The 22,794-nt window shown below is 40.4% G+C and overlaps 1 protein-coding gene and 1 long non-coding RNA gene across 4 annotated transcripts in view; one reads left to right on the top strand and one right to left on the bottom strand.

The window, feature by feature from the left end:
• Positions 1-15,509, top strand: part of LOC134555962 (uncharacterized) — a 31,668-nt gene extending 16,159 nt beyond the window's left edge. For all 3 annotated transcript variants that reach the window (XR_010081529.1, XR_010081531.1, XR_010081530.1), the window contains 4 exons: positions 3,720-3,813; positions 4,598-4,656; positions 10,621-10,788; positions 14,890-15,509. This is a non-coding gene — a long non-coding RNA (uncharacterized LOC134555962). The remainder of the gene's footprint in view (positions 1-3,719; positions 3,814-4,597; positions 4,657-10,620; positions 10,789-14,889) is intronic.
• PIK3R4 (phosphoinositide-3-kinase regulatory subunit 4) lies at positions 127-22,432 on the bottom strand. Its single transcript, XM_063408066.1, has 20 exons — positions 22,226-22,432; positions 21,283-22,063; positions 19,917-20,050; positions 19,160-19,742; positions 17,655-17,789; positions 15,560-15,781; positions 14,011-14,184; positions 12,713-12,858; positions 11,423-11,626; positions 10,426-10,627; positions 8,664-8,863; positions 7,504-7,714; positions 6,996-7,161; positions 6,379-6,543; positions 5,084-5,295; positions 4,679-4,810; positions 3,357-3,457; positions 2,239-2,327; positions 1,677-1,785; positions 127-738 (listed from the first exon to the last, which is right to left on the bottom strand). The coding sequence occupies exons 2-20, from the start codon at positions 22,010-22,012 to the stop codon at positions 568-570; spliced, it is 4,086 nt and encodes a 1,361-aa protein (XP_063264136.1). The 5' UTR covers positions 22,013-22,063; positions 22,226-22,432; the 3' UTR covers positions 127-567.
• Between the last annotated feature and the right edge of the window lie 362 nt (positions 22,433-22,794).

Genomic DNA, 22,794 nt, shown 5'->3' with positions numbered 1-22,794 from the left:
TGAGGAGTGACAGATCCACTAAGCTGATCTCGAATGACAATTAACAGTCCAATTGCTCTGGCGGCTGAGACTTTGGAATCACTGCAGTGGAACCACAGATGTAAAAAAACCCAAGTACCAAACAGGGAAGGTCAAGTGGACTTTATTATAGTTGTTAGAATGTACAGGGACATAAGTGCTCTGGTTCTTATCTCATTTCTCAGATTCAACACAGGAGCAGTTAGACTCCAGCTCTTTGCTTTGTGCACATTTAAAATGTGTCATGTGGGACATCCTTAAATAATTTTCTGAAAGGTTCTGGAAGAACAATGTAGTCAAAACCAAGCTAAGTGACTTCATAGATTCCCTGATATTTCAAGGAAATGATACGGGTACCAAAAAGCTTTAATATAATTTGTGATTAGGAAGTGCCAACAGGGTGGTAGGATACAGGTAACTGATTTTATCATCACTTTTACAGTTTTTAAAGTCCATTCCATTCCATGAACTGGAAACAGTCCTTGAAAACTTCATTATAACACTATTTCTTTATTACAAATATTTACATACTATATATTAGTACAATTTTTATTTCCACACTTTAACAATCCCATCCCTTGACGCAGTTACTATAAACCCTTGTGTGGTCTGGAAAGTTGCGATATCTGTGATAATATCATGATGCCCGACTGGGAGAGACTCTGGACCCTTCCGAGGGGTCTCATCAGTGGGCCCCAGCTTTTGCTTGTTCTGAATTTCCTGTATAAAAACAAAGTGAGAAATACTATTTACAGAAGGGTTTGCAAAGAGAGACTGTCATCCATATTAGACTGTCAATGTAAGAAGACCATAAAACCTCTTCCACCAAAAAAATAATCAAACAAAAATGCCCAATCATACAACCTCACATACTTTGACAGTTTCTCAGGATTACTCCTTGTTTCATTTCTTTTCATTACACACAGCCTAAGTCTTAATCTGAACAGACATTACAGCTCTTTGATTAGGTAAAAAAAATGTTTTTCTCATATTTATTTCAATGACACTAACATTTGATATTCCAATAAGGGGGAAAAAACTGATAGGAATAATACATCTTGGCTTCCCAAAGCTTCTATGAAAACTGCTTCACTAACATGAATGTAATTTAGAAGTTTGAGAAGAAACACTTAAAAAAACCAGTGCATTGGGTAGACCCCTACTGACTTGATTTAGTCACCTTTGAAGTAGCACTCAATTTGTTGAACTGAAACAAAACATTGTGCTATTTAAAAACTAGCAACACTGCCAGTTCCCAAAGTCACTCTGAAGGATGAAACAAAAACTTCAGCATGCAGGTACTGTATTATGCTGGTACCAGTTCATCTCACATTGCCTTGCTCAAAAGATCCTACTCAAAAGATATTCCAAACACTGATCAAAGCCAAAAATGTTAGAAGTCTAAATTTCAACAGCCCAAAAGAAAAATATGACTCTGGCTTCTGCATATAAGTAGTATTTGATGGTCCAATTCTGTCAAAAAAAAAAGTTTTTCTTTTAAAGTAACTTCTTCCCAACTGTCCAAAAATGCAATGCTGACACCATCCACAAGAAGTAAGAGTGAGCAAGTTAAAATTAAAGACATTATGCAATGAATATAATCCATAAGGCTGTCCAAAGGCAAGCAAAATAGATGTCTATCAAACAAAGCAAAATACCTGAACCACCTCTGTGCCCTCAATTATCTTTCTGTAGTAGGAAACAGATGGACAATTAGAACTTCCAGCAACAACATATGATCTCTCAGGGTAGGCTAGATCCCAAAACCTAAACATGAAGAAACAAAACCAAGATGAGATGTTCAATTTTATCAGCTCAAAACAGCTGCTTAAGAGTGGTCTTGCTCTTATGATGAAAATGAGTGTGCACAAATGCTATCTGCTTTCTACACTTAGTGGAAAGGAGAGATGCAGAGAAATCTACACTCATATCAAGCTAACACATGAGTTATTTTTTGTTTTTGTCATGGAGCCCATGAAGAATTTGATAGGATACACACTGTGTTTCAAAGTATACATCATGTTCCAGAGAAGCACCAAGTTCTGCAGTCCTTTTGCTGAGGACAATTTCCTCAGCTCACTGATGTTTATTAATGAACACATGCTCACTATTACTGTTTTGGCTTCTTGGAGATTACTTAGGCAACACTTGGTAAAATTTAGTACACCAGCAGGGGTGGAGGGGAGGTTGACAAACAAGAAAGTTGCTTAGCTTGATTACCTTATTTTCATGTCTGAGCCTGCTGTCAGTAATATGGGATTACCAGAAGCTGGACTACAGTATATTCCATGGATGCTGTGAGGAGAAGGCTAGCAGGAAAAAGGGATATATAAAAATTACTTATCAGCAATAGCTGTCACCATGCTTCAGAAAAGGGAATGCATTCCTTACCACATTCATCCACCCACTTTCCAAATCTTTATGGCAAATGCCAAGTCACTTTAATGGGCCACATCTTAATATATTAATGCAAATTACTTCCTTACACTTCACAGAGCAATGCAACAGAGTTAACCCTCTGTAATCCTCTTTTTTTTAACCTTGGAAACTACATTCTCAATGATGAGAGATTATTTTTAAAAGAATCAGGCAGGCAAATCCTACTGAAAAGCACATGGATGCTTAAATTTTTAGGCTATGAAGGCATTACAGGACAGGTAAACTATCTGAAAACAGAAACTAAACAGAAAACTATCTTAGATGATGGAGCTCCGCGTGTAAAAAAGGGCAGGACTGAAACGAACTCAACCTGCAATCCTTGTAGCACATACAAACTCAGGTTTAAGTAGATTCCAGATATGCATTTCCAACATTTATAGAAGCTGCTGTGGTAATTTTTGTCTCTGTATTTGTGAATGATATTCCAGACTGATCCTTTCCCCATTAAGTCCTTGAAGAAGAGCCACTTCATGTTTTACACTAACAGTTAAGTGTAGTAGTGGTATTTATTACAGAAAGAATATGTGAAAGACCAGATGCTTACAGAAGTATGCATAGCCCCAGGAACAGCAAGTAAAAATAAGTACAAGATGCCACACCATGAATTTTGGCATAATTTGTCATAATCTTTACAAGCTTGCCCAGATCACTGGTTTTCTAAGAACATGAGTGGGTATAACAAGTGAGTGTTACAAGTACATTTCATAGACAGTGGAAGGTACCAATGAAGATTCAGTTTACACTGCTGTTTTTTTTACAAAGAGGATTTAATTCTAAGTAAAACTGTTACAGTGCCAAAATGAATCCCAGGGCAAATTCTGTACTGATGAACAGCATGGAGCCTAAGGTTGTTCTAACCCTGTCTACACAACAGAAACTGGAAAAGAAAGAGAGCAGACCTGCAGTTCTGAAAGAGGCGGTGCACTGCTGGCCCACAGAGTGAAGCGTCGATCACCAGTTTCCATATCCCACATGGAGACTTCATTGTTGCCTTGAACAGCTACAGGAAAGATAAAGCCAGTGCAAAAAGTATAAAACATGTTGGTTGGCTCTTGCTGTTTGTTCTACTGACATCACATAGAGGTTATGACATAGAGACCCTCTCTGTTTGCTCCCTTCAGCATTTGTGTTAGTCTTGCTTTAGTACTTTGGTTTTACTGCTTGAAAACAGCTTCACTATAATTAAAAGTGCCTGATTTAAAAGAGTTTAAAGGAAACCTAATTTAATTCTCAACCCTTTTTAAAATGTATAAAACCTTCAGTTTCTTCCCTAGATAACTTCTCAGCCTTCCTTGAGAAGGATAGATGGCTTGTTCAGCATACTCATCAGGAACTTTGGAGAATACTTCTACATGGGTAAGAAAACAATCCAAGAGTTCAGTAGTTACAGAGTTCAGTAGTTACAGTGAAGTTCCACACTCATGTGGACAGGTAAAAATTCTGTTCAATGGATTGCTTACAAGCCTGGCAGCAACCTAGCAGGCAAGGACTTTTTAATAATAATCCAAAATTATGAACTTTGTTATTCATTTAGTCTTTCACAGGGAGGAAACAAACTATAAAGTACAGTGAAACTTGCTTTATTTGTATATTTTTTCAAGAAATTTGTTTTATCTCCCAGAGTGGTTAATAACTCAAAATAGGAAGTGAAGCCTAAGAAGTAAGCAAAACATGAAACTCAAATTACTCTCATTTTACAGTGACTTGATAAATTTCGTTACTGTAGGATTAGTTTAAGGTACTTGTCCATTTCAGAATGTGTTCCCAGACACAAACATATAAAAGTCTATGACACTGCCACATGCATTGAGGATGAAGCAGCTGTAAGCATAACAGATGAGGAATCTTGGAGATTTCCAAAAGTTCTAACCCATGACACAGCTGGCTTAGATTGAAGGGGGAACTGGAATTCAGTCTCTGCTGTACAGAAGGTCGTGGCAGATTTCCTATCAACTTCAATGTATGTAATGAGTTTGAATTTAATCTTTTGTTATATTTTGTCCTTAAAAGGGGATGGGGTAGACAACACACAGGGAGGGCCCCTCATGAGAGTTGCAAAGCTCAGAAAATGAGAATTGTAAAGGCTGTCATTTTGACAATGACTAAATCCTACTTTTTTTTCTTTTCAACTCCCCACCAGGGCTTGAAGCAGAAGCTGAAAGAAAAACTGCTTTAATCACAACCTCTAGCAATTGTGAGGTAAGTTTAAGACATCTGTTACCTGCTATTACCCAGGACTGATAGACAGGATGCATGAGCAGGCGTCTGATTCGGGCCTTGGAAGGATGAGAGTGGCTGGAGATGGGTAACTGAAACCTCATGTCCCAGCACGCCATGGTACCATTGCTCGTTCCTGGTGAGAAAAAGCTCCCCTTAGTCAGAGGGATACATATACGAGTTTTTGTCCTTTGTGCTCTGTTCCTAGGGAGATGGCCTTCAGCCTCAAGTACTTAGCTGGCAGAATGCTTCCCAAAAATAGATGATATTTCTCTCCTCTTGTTTGAGAAAAGGATATGCTAGTAAAATCAGATCAAGCAAAAGCTTGAGCTGTAGTTACTGTAAGAGAAAACCATAAGGAAGAGGGGGGCAGGGAAGAGAGAGAAACTAACAAGAAATACAGGCTTACCAATACACAGCCAGCACTGGTGTATGTCCACAGCAAATGAAGTTATGAGGCCTAACTTCAAATCGTGTTTCAGTGTCCAAGCGTTGCTGCTGGATCGCAAATCCCATCCAACCAGAGATCCATTAACTGTTCCATAAGCCAGTACTGACTGGGCTCCTGAGTTGAAGTGATGCATATCTACCACACAGCCATCATCCTTCAGATCCAATGACCTGGGTTAAAAGAGTAAACTAATTTAGACACAGGTATGACTCCCTCCAAGTTTAAAAATCCCTCCCCCGCTTATGCTGAGCAATTTTTTCCTCTTTGTGTCACTTCTCAAGGCATCTGCCAGAAACAGCTTTCTGATTTTACTACAATAGATGTTTATGCTCTCTCAAATCTCTCTGCTGATAGGTCCAGCAAGGCTGTCAGCAGTCCTTTGCAAACATAAACACAGCTCTGTGCCCTGGCTCAGGGCAATCCCAAGCACAAACACAGGCTGGGTTGAGAACATGCTGAGAGCAGCCCTGCGCAGAAAGATTTGGGGGTGTTGGCTGATGAGAAGCTCAGCATGATCCAGCAATGTGTGCTCACAGCCAAAAAAGCTACCCACAACAGAAGAAACAAGTGCGGGTAGCAGGCTGTGGAAGGTGATTCTCTTTCTCTGCTCCACCAGCAGTACTGGTTGTAAGACCCCACCAGCAGTACTGTGAGTACTTTCTGAGGCCTGGACATTATCTCTCACTCAAACTGGAAGATTAACCTCTAGTTTCAGTGACAAATATTCAAACACTGCTCATATGGAGGTAATAAAGAGCTAAACCAAGCCCAAAGACTCCCCTAAATAGTATCCCATTACCCATATCTCTACCAACTTATCACATTAAGAGTCTGGGAGGAAAAATTGCAGGTCTGAGGCCACATCAAATGCTGTACATCTGTAAACATTTATCTAATGACCTCCAAAAGAACCTTCAAAATCACTCTGTAAGTATTAAGATTGTAACAAAGAACTAACCAATCCCAGTACATAAATAAAACATCTGAGAACTATTCAGAATGGCTGTTTCAAGCTCATAATGTGTTCAGTGACAAAGGAAGTACAAATATCCTATAGCCAAGAATGGCCAGCTCTGCACAGTTGCCTTTCCACCCTTCTTTATGAAACAGGATAAGAACATGGATTACAGCCTTCCAGTACAGTCTGGGCTCAGTCAGCAGGAAGCCTAAACCAAATGTAAGGATCTAACTGAGGAATACATTAACAGCTTGAGCTCTTTCTGTGGCGAGATTTAACTGCTTTAAGTACATACCTGCTTTGTATTGGATGAATTTTAGGAGATTTAGGGAGCTTTGAGGCTTCAATACCAAGAAGCTGGATGGCACCATTATCTGAAGCTATAGCTAAGTAATGTGAGCCTTGGCAAAATGTAAGTGTCTTTACATGTCCTCCAATCCGAGAGTATGTCAAAATTGATCTAAACAATACCACATAGAAATTGTGGGAGAGGAAAAAAGAGGTTATTTTTGGTGGCACTTAAAAAAAAAATTACTTCTCTTAAACCTACTTAAAATCAATGGCTCTTGAGAGAGTCCTGAAAATAACATTTTCCAGCTGTTCTAAAATGAGAAAGCAAAAAAGCCAATGTTGGCTTTAAACAACAACACCAGAATACATTTATATATGTACAAAAATGAAATTAAAAAGCCTGTAATTATCATGGCTACAAAGCAGTCCCTTTGCATTTTTTATTTTATTAACTAATTGAAACAGCAATCTAATATTATAGATGCAAGGCAAAAGGAACACCAATATATCTCCTTATTGATATTTCCAGCACACCCACAAGTGATTCATATTTTGCTCCCTGCTCTACTTTTTTTTTCACTCTAAAATTGCAGCCCCAAATACCACAGGTTTTTAAGCTACCTGGTTGTAGTGGTTTTTCCTTCCATTTTTTGGCTGTTCCAGACCTTCACTGTGCCATCATTTGAGCAAGTGGCAAAAATAGAGTGTTCATCAGAGACCCGAATGCGATTTACTGCAGACTTGTGTTCATGAAGGTGAGCTACCAACAACCCTTTGGGGCGCCATCCTACAGGGAAAGCAAAACCACAACCTGATTAGGAACATGCAATTCCCCCAAGATCCATCCACTAACAGCTGTATCAGGACACAGTCATTACAACTGCAAAGCATAGACAGCACTGAAAACAGTGTTAAGGGATTTTAAATATTAAAGGCAAAAGCCTACTTGCTGAATTCTAAATTAGACACTAGGTGATAGATGTTCTGTACAGTAAACACATTTCCTCAACTAAGAATTCCCTCTTTTCCTAACCTTTTGCATTTTTTCCATGACAGGATGATATCTTGACTCAAATTATACATATATATATAATTTTTTATCTAATAACCTCAGTGGCCTGTGATGTACCTGGAGGTGGGGGCTTGCTCTCCCACTCAGCATTCTCCATCATCTGTTTGGCAAGTCTCTCTGCGTTACACTGCTCTCTCTTCTGCTGGATCAGCTGCTGCAGCTCAGTTTTGCAGGTGGTGATGCGCAGCTGGTGTGCAGATGGGGACATTGTGCTGCTCAGGGCTTGCAGGGTTGGTTTCCTGGGCTGGACCACTGCTCCATCAGATGCCTGTAAGAAATCAGCCCTTAAAAATATATGCCTTACATTCTACACGCAGTTAAATCCCCCTCATAAGATTTCTGGGTCACACACAGTGAATAAAAATGGAAAAAAATCTTTTTTATTGAATCAATTAGCAATGAATTAGCATAAAAAAATTAATGCTATCATGAAGACAAGTAAAAAGAGTGAAAATTATTATTTATATAAAAGATTATCATTCTATTATTCTACCTTGTTTGCCTACTCTGTTCTGTATTCTATCTAAAGAAACTGTAATGTGCTGTGCACACCTATTAATGTGATTATTACAGAGGCAGTTATTGCTCGCAAGACTGACAGAATTAAAGGTTAGCTCTCAAATTCATTTACACTGGGCTTTAAAAACTGAAGTGTGAAGTGTTTCAGGGTAGACACACTCACTTAAAGCTAGCAGAAGGTGATCTCCAACTAGAAGCCAAACAGAAAAGTGAGCAGTGTCAAGAGACGCCTCCATGATCTGCAGAGCTCCCAGCCTATGCTTCTCTAGCCAGTACTATATATTACAGGTACAGGATGTCTAAATGCTGCTGTGATTTCCAAGTTAAAACCATGATGTCTCTTCCTCACGACATGTATCAAGGCATGCAATTTGAGGAAAAGTCTTCCCTGCCAGAGAACTTTACGTAATAGTTGTCTAATTCACAAAGCCCCATCACTTTGTGCAAATCATCAATTCGTTAATGAAACTGTTCTGTTCAATGGACTAAAATGACTTCAGTTGTCTCTCAGTTCCTATTTCAAAAATAAGAACTTGAAAGTCAGCAACTCTGCTGAAGAAGACACCAGCCAATAGCATGGCCAGTGTCAAAAAACCTCAAAAGAAAACAAGAGCATCACATCCCTGTAGTCCCACTTGACTTTAAAACAACTAAATCATTTCAGTTTAAGATGAGAACATAGTATTTTTCAGGTATACCTGTGGAGAGGATGACAAAGTGGCACAAATGCCAGCTGAGGACTCTGAACGAAGTGGTTTCCCAGCTTGGATGGCTTCAGGATCAGTAGTTTGACCATGTCCTTTGGATATTGGCTGGGAGATGTTTGTTGGTTCCAGGGACCCAAACATGCTTTTCCATTCTTCATTTACATTTGAATCTTGCTTTACATGCTTTCTAGCTATATGTAGTTTGGAGGGAGGGAGGGAAGGAGGAGGTGGGAGGAGAAGAAAAAAAACCACATCCCCGAACATTACCATCACAACATTCACTCAGGATTGTCATTATTTTGAGACTACATGGAAGTCTAATGTTTATATGCCAGATCATTATTTATGTACAGAGAAAACCCTATTGCTGTGTTTTGGAGATAGCTGACAGGCATTTATGGGGAAATCAAACAAAGCACCTGCCATGCGTGTTCACATCTTGATTCTATTGCTGACTGATGTTATAAATCACTTCACTAGAGGGAAAGCTTACATCTAGAAGGCTGCAGGATTAGACTCCACAATATGATAAATTTTTCTTATAGAATCATGGAAGGGTTTGAGTCATTTAGTCCAATCACCCTGCAATGAGCAGGGACATCAAGAATAAATTTGTAACTGTAAAGTGCGCAGATCATTGTTTGTGTCAAATACAATCAGTTTTCCATCCTAATTGCAACATCAGCTGTAGGTTCAAGTATGTTATCTCTTTAAACAGGAAATTTATGTATTTTCAGCATTCCTTTAGAGTCACTTAGAACTGTGAAATATAGACAGAAAAAGAAAAACATGGGACATATTAAATTTGGACAAAGTCAGTGAAGAAATGTTAAAGGCATGAAGACTTTAAGAGTAACAGCTTTGGGTGAAACAAACTGAACACTTTAACTTGCTGTAAAGTATAGACTTCATCTACACGAGGTTTTAAATCATGTTGACTCATGATTCAAGGATGCAAAAAAATGAAAAATCTTATACTTCTGTACTTTCCTTTACAATTATATGAAAAATATCCTAATTCTGGAAATAAGATGCTAATAGCTATAGGCTTTACAGATATTTCTGTATTTTTATATGTAAAAACACAGAACCTACCAGTGATGTAATAGAGGAGGGAATTACAAGCTTGAGAGACTAAAGAGGAAGCTTGAACTGTCTGGTAAAGAAGAATTTTGAGGATACAGAGAACTTAAATCATTAGCAGCAAGTGGATTTCACATCTGAACAAGGAAATGTAAGAGTTTTTTCAGCTGAAAGAAGAGCAGGTAAAAAAAGTAAAACGGGAGTGGATGAGAAGCTGAAGAACCCTAGGGCCAAAAAGCATGTACTTGGTGAGCAACAACTGGCAACTCCTGAATGCCAGCCTGAGGAGTTTTCAGTTTTCTTCAGGCTGCCTCAAGAAAACACCCAGGATTTTCACAGTTAAAGAGCATAGCACTTGTTGAGAGGAAACAGAGCAGATACTAGCCTTCAACATTTACACTGTTGCCATGAGTCACTAAAGTCCTGTTTGTCACAACCAGCTAAACAACTGCACATGCAGTCAAAATAATTTAAAGTATTCTCAGGGGAAAAAATAATCCAAATTTTTTCGTGATCAGAGAACATTTCACCACCTCACATTTCAAACAGAAGCAGTAATTTTCCTATTGCAAACTCAGTGAGGACGGTGATAGTCATGTAGGCTGATCTACTGAGAACACCCTGAAAGGAAGGCTATACTTCAACTATATAGATCACAAAATATACTAACCACGTTTGTCATCAGCATCCTGCTTTGTTTTAACAAGATCCACTTGTCTCCCAGTTATTCCCAAGGCTGACAAGTCAATCACTCCTTTGTGACTGCTGTCATGCAGGTGGCTCTGATCCACAATATTGGCTTTAGCTTTATTAGATTTTAACATAAAGTCCTTCAGTGCTAACAGTTTGTCTTCTTCCTCCTCAGTCATCCCCTACAGAACAAAAGAAAAGGTAATATTACTTTCTTTTAACAATAACATGCATCAAGGCATGAAGATTTAAGAAGCAATAAAATTAATGACTGGCTCCGAAATGCAGAAGAGCACATCCCCAGAATTCAAAGCATCGGTCCATTGCTCATACAAAACATAAGGTAAGCTACTGCAGTGTAAGAATATCTTTTCTCCTAAGGAATGGGGCAAGGAAAAGTGAAAGGGCAGAACAGAATTTAATGCTGGACCACTGTCTGGTGCAATCCGCTTTGCCACCTAGACCATGCTTACAGCCCACAAGCCATAGAGGGAAAACCCCCCCACAGCTACAGTCCTTTCTCTTCCCAGCTCTCACTGCTTTGGGTGGGTGATTCTTTATGTTCCCATCTTCACACATAAGACTCAACACTTTCCAGCTCCATTTGCTTTTGGCACACATCTCGCACTTGGACAAATCCATACTCCCTTATCCAGTACAACGCACTTAATCCAACAATGCACTGTAATGCTGCTACATCATGGATGCATCAGAAGTTTAAGACCTATGGCCATTTTTTAAAGACTTAGGTGGTATTTGTATGTCTCTATATCTGGCAGACCTTTTAAAAATCTTTAAGTTCTGAACAACTTGTCCCACAAGCTTATACTGAAATCAGTGAAGTTAATGGCTTGGAGGATCAGAACCTCAGACTGGGAGTCCCTCACAGCAGTAACTACAAGGTCAGGGTTTGTGGAGGTGTACGGAGCCCATGAGTCTCAAGCCTGACCTTTAAAGTACAAATAAAACCCAATTACTTGTGAAAGAAGCTTCTTCAACAGCTGTGCAATGGCAGGGTCCTCTGGGGGTGGGCACTCAGAGAGAGCTCCAGTTCTCTTCTTTTGACGCAAGTGAAGGTGTCGGAAGAGGCTTGTGATATCCTTTGATCTTAAGACATAATCAAATATGGAACGGCTGACAGGCTCCTTAAGTACACTTAACAGGACTATTTCTTTGTCTACCTGCAATTCAAAACAACAGACCAGTCAACATGATGATATCCATGTAACTTGTACAAATCATCTAGGTTCAACTTGTCTCCTTTCTTGAAAGGTCTATGTTTGTCATGTCAGGCTTCCTCCATTCTCTTTCCCTCTTTCCTATGAAGTGCTTCTTATAGCTTGCTGTCTACATGAAAAACAACTTCAAAATGAGTCCAGAGTGGGACTTTATATTACAATCCAACTTAATGTTACCCATTTCTTGCTTGCTAAATATAGCATTGCATAGCAAAGATTTATATACTAAGATGAAGAAGAAAATATTTATATACTAATATGGTGCAGGAAGTGAACAAGACAAATTTATCAATCAATGCCTAAAACATAGCACAAAGAACATCTAAACAAGGAAAAATGTTATCATAGTGAAGTTCCCATCTGCAAGGTTGACAGCAAAACGTTAAACACAGGACGCATTTCTCAATGTATGTACTCCAATTATTTCTTATCTATTAAAACACCTGAGAGGTGCAGTCTACAGGTCCTGAAGTTGTATGCAAAGATGCCTATATGATCATACTGCCAGCATCATGCAGGTCATTCCTGAATGATTTAATTCATTCATGCTGAGCACTGTGCCCCGACCCTTGGCAAAGCACTGAAACACAGGAGTGGTGCTGGTGAAATCAAAAGCATGGTAATCACTACTTAACAGACTGGTCTTGTAGATGAAAGCACAGACCATAAATCCACTTGTTTCACAGTCAACTTTTCATACCTTCTAGACTCTTATAAACTAGCACAATATTGCAAGAGTTTGACTATAAACAAGGCAGAAAAGGCTTGAACGAAAAACATACATGTTGATTTTAGCCTCTGTAAAATGTTTTGCATTTTACAACAAATTTGAGACAACAGTCTTTAAAACATGGAAAGCAATGGCTATTCTATAAATCTGCCAGCAGAGATCAAAAATCTATAATTCCCTGTAACCTTAATTGGAAAAAAAAGTATATATGGTCCTTATAGCCAAGACCATGGCCAAGACAAACTTAAGAATAATGGCTAGTCCAGATATATTCCCATTAACATTACTGGAAATATTACCTGTATTATTGGTTGTGTGATAAAAGGATGGAGGTATGGCATTAGCTTGCAGTAGACATCAGCAATATTCAAATACTGTGCCACCACAGTTATAAATCCAACTGCACCATAACATATCCAAAGATTAGGGTGACACAGGAATGGTGCTGAAAGAAAAATATATATCATTGTGAAAATATATATCATTCATATAGCAGAGGAGATCCTCCTGCATATGGCAGCCTGTGATGTAATTTCCTTCTAATAGAACCATTCCCAAACTGAGCCTTCTCTCCTCCAGAGTATCAAGGTTAAAACATTCATACGGAGGAAATTTCATGGATTACACTGTACTCATGCTGCTCAATTTCCTTGCTCTTGTCAAAAAGCATATTTTCCTTATTTGTCCATTTCAATCTCTAATTGTCAACTACAGGTTTGCAATAGAGACTAATCCGAAAGTATATCTCAACCACATTCTAACAATTACAGTGAATCCTTAAACAGGTGATTTTTTTCTTTTTAGGTAAATACTTTATTCCTTCCTGCTTTCCCTCTCTTCCTTGAAGAGTCACTATTTATATTCTAAGATTACAAGACTCAGAAGTCCCCCTAATTATGTGGGCTTTAAGAAGCTGTTGTCAAGGCACTGTATCTAGTCATGAGACATAATCACAGAACATGTGCCCCAAATTCTGAGTGCATTTGAAACACTATAACATTAAGAAGCAGCAGACTACATCTCAAAAGATCATTTGGGGTTTTTTTTTTTTTTTTCCATAAATAGCTGTTAAATCTTGGGCACATCTAAATTAAATTGATAAGCCTGATCAGGAAGGAGAGACCAACTCTGCAACAAAGGGTGTATTGAGTTAATGGGTTTTTATGGTGTTAGAATAAGAAAGGATCATGATTATCAGAATTCTCTCATCTTCAAGGGCTAATGTGTAAGTGTTTGCACGTTATGTGTTTGATGGACTACCAGAAGCAACCAGGATTTTTTCTTTACAGCAGATTGCCGTGTAGACCAAGGAAAGGTCTTAAGGCAGAAAGTTTTTGGAGGGAGTGTTTTTTGCTGCTGTCCTATATAAAATCTGAGAAGATGCTTCCAGTTTGTTCCACCAAAACTATTATTTTTGAGTCCTGACTACTAACATGGTTCAACTAGCAGTAGGTCCTTACCACAGTTTTGTTTAGATTCTAGAACAGAACTACAGGTTTCTATTCTGGGCAGCTAAGTTGACAGTGTAGCTTTATGTAGTACTGAGATTTCTTTTCTTTACTAAGAAAACAAGGTATTCTCCAGTTTCCCAACTTACCGATATCACATGCAAACTCATAAATGTGGGGCTTTTGCAAGAGCCCCAGCTGGCACATACAAGTAAGAGCATTGAGGGCTTTATAAATGACAAATTCTTCAGCATCACTGAGACCTTGCTGAAGCAGAGGTTTGAGTATTGATGAGCTTTGCCAGCCAACATAAGCAGCAACACCTGAAACATAAAAATAACACATAAAAATCCAAAACAAATTGTTAAACACCAGAAAACTCTATGTCTTCCTATCAGAAATAAGGGTAAACATAAAATAACTTTATCATTTCTACTCTAATAAGGTAATTACTTGAATCAATATACTTGTTCATGTCTTAATGTTAGACTTTGCAACCCTTTGCTAAAAGGGAGGAAAAAGAGAGAAAAAGCACAGGTAAGAGAAATCCCCTCAGTGCCACTGCTACAGAAGTGGCTCACAGCCACAGACAGCAGTGACTGCACTTATTTAAATACCAGTTAGAGAGCTCAGTTTTAAAGACATGCAAATGCTTGAAGTAAAAAAAAAAAAAAAAAACCCCACGACTTTAGAACTTAATCTGAATTCTTCCGTGGATGTTTTGAATAGATACTGGGAGAAGAGTTAAAAATATAGGTTACATGTCTTTGCTTTTACTGTTAATTGCCTCACATGTCTCTCTATGTCTTTTGCAAGAAGTCAGGGCACTGACCTGTGCTTTGGCTGCTCCATTGCTCCTTTAAACAATTTCTGACAAGTTATCAGTATCACCTCTTGGAAGTTTGCCAGCACAGCATTTTGTGGCTTCCAGGCACAATAGAATGTGTAGCTACCATGATGGCCCCATTGAAAGTTTGATCATGATTGTTTTTCTTGCCATGCACCTGAAGCACCATTTTTGCTCTCAGGAACTGCAGCTGGAAAAGTTTTGACCCACAAATCCTCAGCACCGACTCTCAGCAATGGTCATGTGGATTTCCAACATACATGGAGCATTAGATATACTTAACAGCTGACGTCATATTGGTAAGATTTTTAAAATCGTTGTTCTGAAGTGACATGAATCTTTAGGTGAGGTTTTAAGGCAGTAAAAAAACTTTTCCAGTTAACTCTAGCATATACCAATGCCTAGTTTTCATCATATGAACAGATCTACCGAGGTCAATGGGACCATGCGCACATGTGAAGTGATGCATCTACTATAGAGCCTGCAGAAATCCTAGTAATAACTTGCCATAATTTAGCTTTTTAAGTTAGTGGCTGTAGCAGAGAGTCAAAGAAAAAAAAAGCATTTAAATTCTGATTTTTTAATGTTAACCTACCCTAGACTTAAATGCTTGAGTCTCATTTGTATTAAATATTAGGACTAAAAGAAGTATACATTTGTATCCAAATTGTTTAATCTTCATTCCCTAAAGAAACATTTCCACCCAATAATTCAGAAAACTTTTTTCTTATAAATTCTAGAAATCTTTATAGGAAAGGACTTTTATATGACTTACTTTTTCATATCCTGGAAACTGTTAATTTCTTTATCTTATTTTCTTTCCATTCTGTTTGGCCAAACCAAACACTTACCGACAATGCTGTCAAAGAAAGCCCCTCGAAGATGCCAGTCATTCTTGTCATTTAAGAAAGTGATCATATGAGACAGAAGAACATCATTGGCTTTTTGACGTCCAAAAAAGACACACAGACGTGTTATTCCATTTTCCATCAGTGTTTGTTTCACAATATTCTCTGGGTCACTTAGCAAAGTCACAACTTTCTGCTGGACCATTTCATGCAAGGCTTGCAACTCTGCAAGGGACAACAGGATGAACATTTTGGCTGAGGAGAAACACTGTGCATGTGTATGGCCTGCTGCTAAAGGAGTTACAGTGACAGATCACCCTGAACAACATGCCCTTGGTAAAACTGGCAATGCAATAGAACCTCAACAGCTCGAACAAAGGCTTACCAAAGACTTCAGGCAAAGTATGGGGTGGTGACAAAACCCAAGAGTATAGAGATGAGAGACATTTTTACCCAGATCAACTTACTCTAAACTTGTCGCAACTTCCACTAAAATGATTCCACTCATACATATAGGTGATATGCAGATGTGAAGAAGCCTCACAATGAGTCAGCAGCAACGTTACCACAGGAAACAAAATGCTTTGAGGCAATTTTGGTTTGATATGTTTATTTGACAATGAATTTCAAACTTTGTGAACTGACAACAGATCAAGAGTATGTTTTTAGGTAGATAGATTCAATTTATTATGCATACAGAGAGGAATGCACTTGAAAAGGTAAGTTGTTCCAGTGTCATTAAATTTCTGTAGTTAACCTAACAATACTGATGAAAAATTTGAAGATGACCTTGCCTATGGCTTCTACTTCATGACACAAAAAAAATTCTATTAAATGGAAATAACAAATTGCTAATGCACTGCATACTATTGAAAACTACAAGACGGGATCTCAAACAAGCAACACAAAAATTTCAGCTACTGCTACACCAGTTTTGAGGGGTGATTATCATTTGCCTGCAGTCAAAAGTCCAGCTAATTTGCTTTCTATCATGACCCTGTCTATCAGTCACATGAAAAATCTGCCTCCTGGGTTCAAATTTCTCATGTTTGGTTTCTAAAAGAACTACTCAAGCTTCTTTCTTTGTGTTATTTCCTTCATCTCCAAGCTATCTCAAGGGATGGGGGACAACATTTCCTAGAAACACAGCTCATACAATGGAGCTTCCTGTCTCACTCCTCAGCAATTCTGGGTACCTCATGCCTTATGTGAAGGAATTTGAAGAGGATCTTTTATATTTGGTTTTAGTAGATTCATTGCTGTTTTATTTTAAAGTATCATCGTGCAGCTAGTTAAGAGATAATTGCCCTTTTCCCAAAGCGGAATATGTGCAGGATGTTTACCAACTCTGATTAGTTACAGATTGATCTACTTAGCCCAGAAGAGAAATGACTGTTTATAACCACAAACTCTTCCCAGCTAGGAAGACTTGCCCAGGATTATTCTGGGAATTTATGCAACACTAAAAGGCACTGCAAATGACACACAGGTCACTTATTACCATGTGTCTTTCGGAAGGGAAAGGAAAGGAAAATCCATCCTTAGGATTTTAACTCATTCTCTGTGCTAGTTATAATACAAAGTTACAGTAATGTTACTGCCAAATGGCATCCACACATTTAGGTTTGCCAGACAAGAATTGGGAGGCACAGGGACAGAAAAGGAAGAATGGCTGAAAAACACAGGACAATGACTATGCTAGAATTTGACTATGCAGGTTTTCCAAAGCTAACGCTCCTTCCCACTCCAACAGAAGCAGTATTTGGAACACAGGCATGTTTTTGCAGCTGACTTGTTTATGAGACAAGCTGGAAGTGAAGCTGGATATACAACCAGGCAGCCAGCATCACAGCCAAATACCTTGAGGACCTTGGGAGAAGAAAAATATGCTAATTCATATACTTTTTTGTCTCTCACAACATTCAGAGCAGAGGTGTCTGTCTCTGCACAAAGCTGTAACACACTTTGATACCAGTCAAGGCAAAACATTCTTCCCATTTAATTGGAAGGCTAAGCTTTGAGAGATGAGAGAGATCAGTGCTACCTAGAAGCTTTGGCCCATGATTTGCTATTATAAGCAGGCAAGAAGTGACATTACCTGTGTCATAGTTATCACTAGGGTGAGACGTTTCATCCATTTCTTCACCATTTGGTTCATTTTCCATATTCAGATTTTTCAGCTGTACTAACTCCAGAAATCTCAGAGCTGTTTCTGCCAATAATGCTATGTTTTCTGCAAAGGAAAACATTTTGGTTAAGAATTGTTCCACTTTGCCAATTTACATCAGTCTGATGATCCCCTGAAGAGAGATTATAGCCACTGACAGCACCAATCATGATGGGCTAACAGGACTGAAATTACACAGCACACTCTGGTCAGTCCACTTCTGTTGACTCCCAGCAAAGCTACAAGTATATCAAATCGCACAGTATTTTTGTCATGGAAACAAGTGGAAAATCCTAATGAAATTAAGTGTAACAAAGGGTAATTTAATTTTCTAGAACTAGCCCTAAACGACGCTTAATTTCAGTTTAGCAACTAAATAACTGGACAGAATGTAAAGGCCAAATAGCCTGAATTAAGTAACATTGCCACATAGTAGGCTGCAACAAAGTAACACCAACCCACCACACCAGGACATGTATCCTAGGGAATAACAACTTGTTACCCTGGAATCCACTTTTAGAACATTTGTCAGGCTATCTATCCAGACGATTTGGCACAGTTCTGCACCGTTTGGAAGCCGCTGAAAAAACTCAGGCTGCATTATATGGGTCAGGCCACTGCTGGCACAAGAACAATAATATTAAGGCAGAAGTCCCACTTAAGCAGCCGTTCTGAGTGTCATCCAAAACAACAGCAACATGCCAATGGAGCCCGACCAGAGCCCAGACCAAATCCTCTAAAGTCACCAGCCTGACCACTTCCAAAAGCGTACTAGAGTAACAGAAGTTAACTCAGACAGACTACCTTTAAATACATAAATGTATTTGAAATTTAAATTGATCACGGTGGCCACAAGCAATTGGTTCTATTCATTAGGTATACGAAGTCTTCAATAAGTAATTTTATCAATTTACTTAGTAAGCAGAAGAAAAATATAACCTAAGACAATTTCAACTGAAAACTTCATTTATAACTAAAAAAACCCAAACTCCAAAACTAAAACAACACACCTGAAAATGTGCTAGTTATAGCAAATAAGGGTACCTAATAAATAGCAAACATGAGCATAACTACAAAGCTTCTTCCTGAACTGTGCAGAACTCACACGTCTGAATAACATCTAAAGAAAACATCTGTTACAGGATAAGCCAGTCTATTACAGAGCAAATCATCTAATTTCAGCCCCTGCATATCAAATTTCATTTTGTTGGAAAACAGCTCTGCAGCCCAGCAACACACTGATGCTTTAGGTTAGTTTCATAGTTATTCAGTTCCATCAGGCCATTTTAGGGAAACAATCAGAGCTAATGAAATGTGAGTACAGGAGTCATTACCTGCAGTCACTTCACAGACTTCTGGCTAGTTTTACTGACAGAAACAGTTAAGAGAATACAGAAAAGCTCAAAATTTGGACTTTTGACTGGATGTCCTCTTACCAGCATATGCAAGTCTGACGATGGTGGCTTCATCCTGGGCCAAGTGTGCAATGCCTGGCAGAATGTATTCTGGGTAAATATTAATATCATTGCGGGGCACCTCTTTGACGAGAGCAAGAACTTTAGTGAGTGTCCTCACAGATTCTGCCCTCACCCTGGGCACAGAGTCGTTGCTGAAATGTAATAGATAAGGAGTAATACGATCCAGAAGAATCTCTACACTTAATCTTGGTGCTAAATGAAGGATCAGCTCCAAAGCAGCAAGTTTTGAATCACAGTACTTGAGAGTCTGTAAACAGGAAGTTATCACAGACACTAGAATAACCAGCCCATTCTCTTTTGTCTCTCCCTCGGCCTTCTCTGTGCGATCGTGCCCACAGAGATTGTGAATGATGTTGTCCAGATCTTTACGTATGACCAATATACGCTCGTCTGCTGACACAAACGTTTCCTTGGCAAACTGGGCCATGTAAGGCTGAAGGAAAGTGTAAAATATTTCAGGAAATGCATTGTTACGTTGTTGTTTCAAATAATCTTCAGCTGCTAAACGTTTATCTGGCTCTCGATGGATCATCTGAGTGACCTTGAGAAAGGCAGAAGTAGGAGGGAGCAGGAGAGAAAGATCAAAGGTTTAGACATTTGTAATACAAAAACATCAAAACCCAAACCCAAACAACAAGCAATCTGTCAGCGAAGTAGGTGAAATAAACTGCAAACAGAACACTCAGATGGCTCTAATTCTGCAGTCCATCCTTACCAGTTCTCTGATACTGTGGTCTTCAATTTTGTTTAGGACTTGATCAGGGGAAAAGAGGCCATTTCTGTAAGCCAAAAGCTGAGATAAATCAAACAAGGGTACACCTTCTGTGAAGAGCTCTGCTATTACACAACCTGAGACAGAGAAAAAGAAGTCAAAGATGTCAGAGAATTATGAACAGACACTTTAACTTTGTTTTCTATATGCAGAGAAGAACAAACCCTAAACAAGTTTTTGCTCAATTAAAAATAAGAGAAATGAGTTGCCAAATTAATTTGCAGAAAGGAGATAACATCTCAAGCTCCAAAACCTGGCTTTTATACTTGATCCCTGAAGTATGTTCCAAGAAATTTATTTCAAGTATGTCAACAGCAGAGGAGTTTGCAATTAGAAAACATGACGCAGTGACTTCAGCCACCTGCCAGCTGAAAAATCCATCACTAGAAAAGGAACCCACATCACTGTCATGTGGAAGAAGAGTGTGGTAAGTCAGTACAGATCGGGTAGTAGGTCAAAATTAAGCAGTCCTTTTACAGAAGGTAAAGAAATAACTTCTGCTCCCGCACCTGATGCATGTATTCACTCACACATGACTGCCAAAACCAGACCCCCAGTGCTGTGTACATGACACAAGTCTCCCTGCAAAGAACCTGCTCCCGCAGTTTGCTCCCCTTAGTCTGCTTTATCAGTGGAGTGTCCTGGAAGTTTGGCCATAAGAGCAACTTGTAAAATGAAGTGACCATTTCCCTGAAATTCATATTTTCAGTCACTTTAAGGGGAGGAAAAAACCCAAAAAACAAGGACTAAACTTATGACTTTCAAGATAAGGCCAAGACTCAAGGCAGTCTCCTGCAGTCAAACTCTAACAAATATTTGTGAGTGGGTCCACAACAGGACTTTGCTCCCATTTCGTGCCCATGGAGAAAATAAAATGAGAAGGGGTTTCTAGAACCAGTACTGCCAAATTACCCCGAAAGCTGTGTCAGTCCCCCCAGAACTGGACCACTAACTGGTTTCTCCTCTCAGGCCCCATGAGGCAAATGCTTCTCTGCCAATCGAAGATGATGGACTGTGCCTTGAAGAACCACCTCCTTCCTGGAGCATAGTTGAGCCATAACAGAATAATTTGTGATTTCTCTCCTCAGATAACAGTGATACACTTAAATCATGTAGCCTATTATGTTGTCTTTGTATTTTTCTGTGAATGAAAAAGGTTTGGGTCTTTAAGCTTAAAATACACAAGTTTTTAACATGCTGTTCTTCAAGCCTGCTGTAAAACAAAACAAAACAAAACAAAATCAAAAAACCCCAGTTAAGCTCTTCTGCACTGCATTAGTCAGAAACAACACCTGATAGCTCCAAGTACCTGCAGAAAAGATATCCATTGCACGTTTTAATTCCCCTCTTGTTCGCTGATTGCTATTTGCCAAGTCTACCAAAGGAGTGGAAGGGTCCCGCATGTTTTCCAGCTCCGTGGCAAACATGCTGCCATCGACAAAGCGCTCGGGAGCGATGTAGCACGTTCTCCTCCGGGATGTGTCAAAGAAATAATTGAAGTCAGCAGGATTGTCTTCAGGAAGGTAAGTTGGTTTGAAACTGGCAAAGTCAGTTAGAAGAACCCAGTTCCAGCTGGTCACCATGATGTTCTCTGTTTTAATATCACCATGGCGGACTCCAGATTTGTGCGCTTGGTCCACCGCAGTGAGGATCTGGAAAGCGATCCACCTTTTCTCGATGTTGTTCAGGAATGGCCTGGTACTAATTCGGTCGTAAAGGTTGTCCCGTACGTACTGTCTGAAAAGCATGGCTGCCTTCTCGGACAGGGTGGCTTTCTGGAACGGGAGGCAGTTCTGTGCCGAGTGTAACCTTATCTTCAGCTCCTCCAGCTCCTGCTTGTAGCTCGTCAGGGGTAAGGTGGGATCCTGAATGGCAAACACCTTCACCACCACCAGCCCCTCCCGGTGCTTGGCTCGGGCCACCTTGAAGAAGCGGGTGCTGCCCAGGCTCTTGTCGTACTCGAAGTCGTGGATGTCCGAGAAGTAGCTGTCCACCGAGAGGATCTGCGAGGGGGCGATGCCAGCCAGCTGGTTCCCCATGGCGGCACCGCCTCCGGCGAGGGCACCGCGCCGGGGCTGTCCCGCGGCTGCCTGCGGACGAACACAGCGCGGATCTCACGCAGCCCCGGGTGCGCCCCGCCGCCCGGGCCCGCGGGCCGCGCTCCCCGCCCCGAGCGGGCCCGGCCGCCGCCGCTGCCCAGGCCCGGCCGCCCGGGCCGGCCCCAGGGGCGCGGGTCCCCCCGCAGCACTCACCGGCCCAGGCGGAGCCGGGACCCCCGGCCCCGGAGGCGGCGAGAAGGAGCCAGGCGGGACTCGGGGCGGCGGAACCGGCACCGCCGGGCGGGCGGGGAAGGGGCGGCGCCGTGAGCTCACATCCTGCGCCCGGCCCGCGACACCCGGGCTGTCCCGGGCATCGGCGCTGCTGCCTGCGGTGACACCCGTCCGGCTCTTCTCGTGGCCTCCTGATGAACTTCCCCCCCTGCCCCCCCGGCTCCGTTCTCTGGAAGGGTTTCTTTTTGTTTGTTGCTCTGCAATGGGAAGAGGTTAGCGTATATGTGATGTGTTCAGGCCGGCTTGAAGTTGTTTTCGTCTATTTGTTTGGTCATGTTAAGGAAGAGCTGCGGAGGTGCAGCGTCTCCTGTGAGCCTGGTGCTGAGCCAGCTCGGGCAGTGCGGGTCCGAAGGTGCCTGCAGGAGGAGATGGAGGTGCTGGTGGAACGGGCCTCAGGAACATCAGTCAGGACCTTCCCTCAGCAAACAGGAGAAGAGCTGCCATGCTCCCTCTCCTGGCACTTAGCACGGGATGCCTGTAGGCTTCTTCAG

The sequence above is a fragment of the Prinia subflava genome, chromosome 1, assembly GCF_021018805.1.
Source record: "Prinia subflava isolate CZ2003 ecotype Zambia chromosome 1, Cam_Psub_1.2, whole genome shotgun sequence".
NCBI classification, from domain to species: Eukaryota; Metazoa; Chordata; class Aves; order Passeriformes; family Cisticolidae; genus Prinia; species Prinia subflava.
This window is presented reverse-complemented; position numbering and strand designations above follow the sequence as displayed.

Excerpts from the sequence above, each read along its gene's own strand:
- PIK3R4 (XM_063408066.1), bottom strand. The coding sequence starts at position 22,012 with ATGGGGAACCAGCTGGCTGGCATCGCCCCCTCGCAGATCCTCTCGGTG. Across the intron at positions 20,051-21,282 it reads AATGGATATCTTTTCTGCAG|GTTGTGTAATAGCAGAGCTC; the intron begins GTACTTGGAGCT and ends TCTCTGTCTCAG. Across the intron at positions 17,790-19,159 it reads CGTCAGACTTGCATATGCTG|AAAACATAGCATTATTGGCA; the intron begins GTAAGAGGACAT and ends TTTCCTTTGCAG.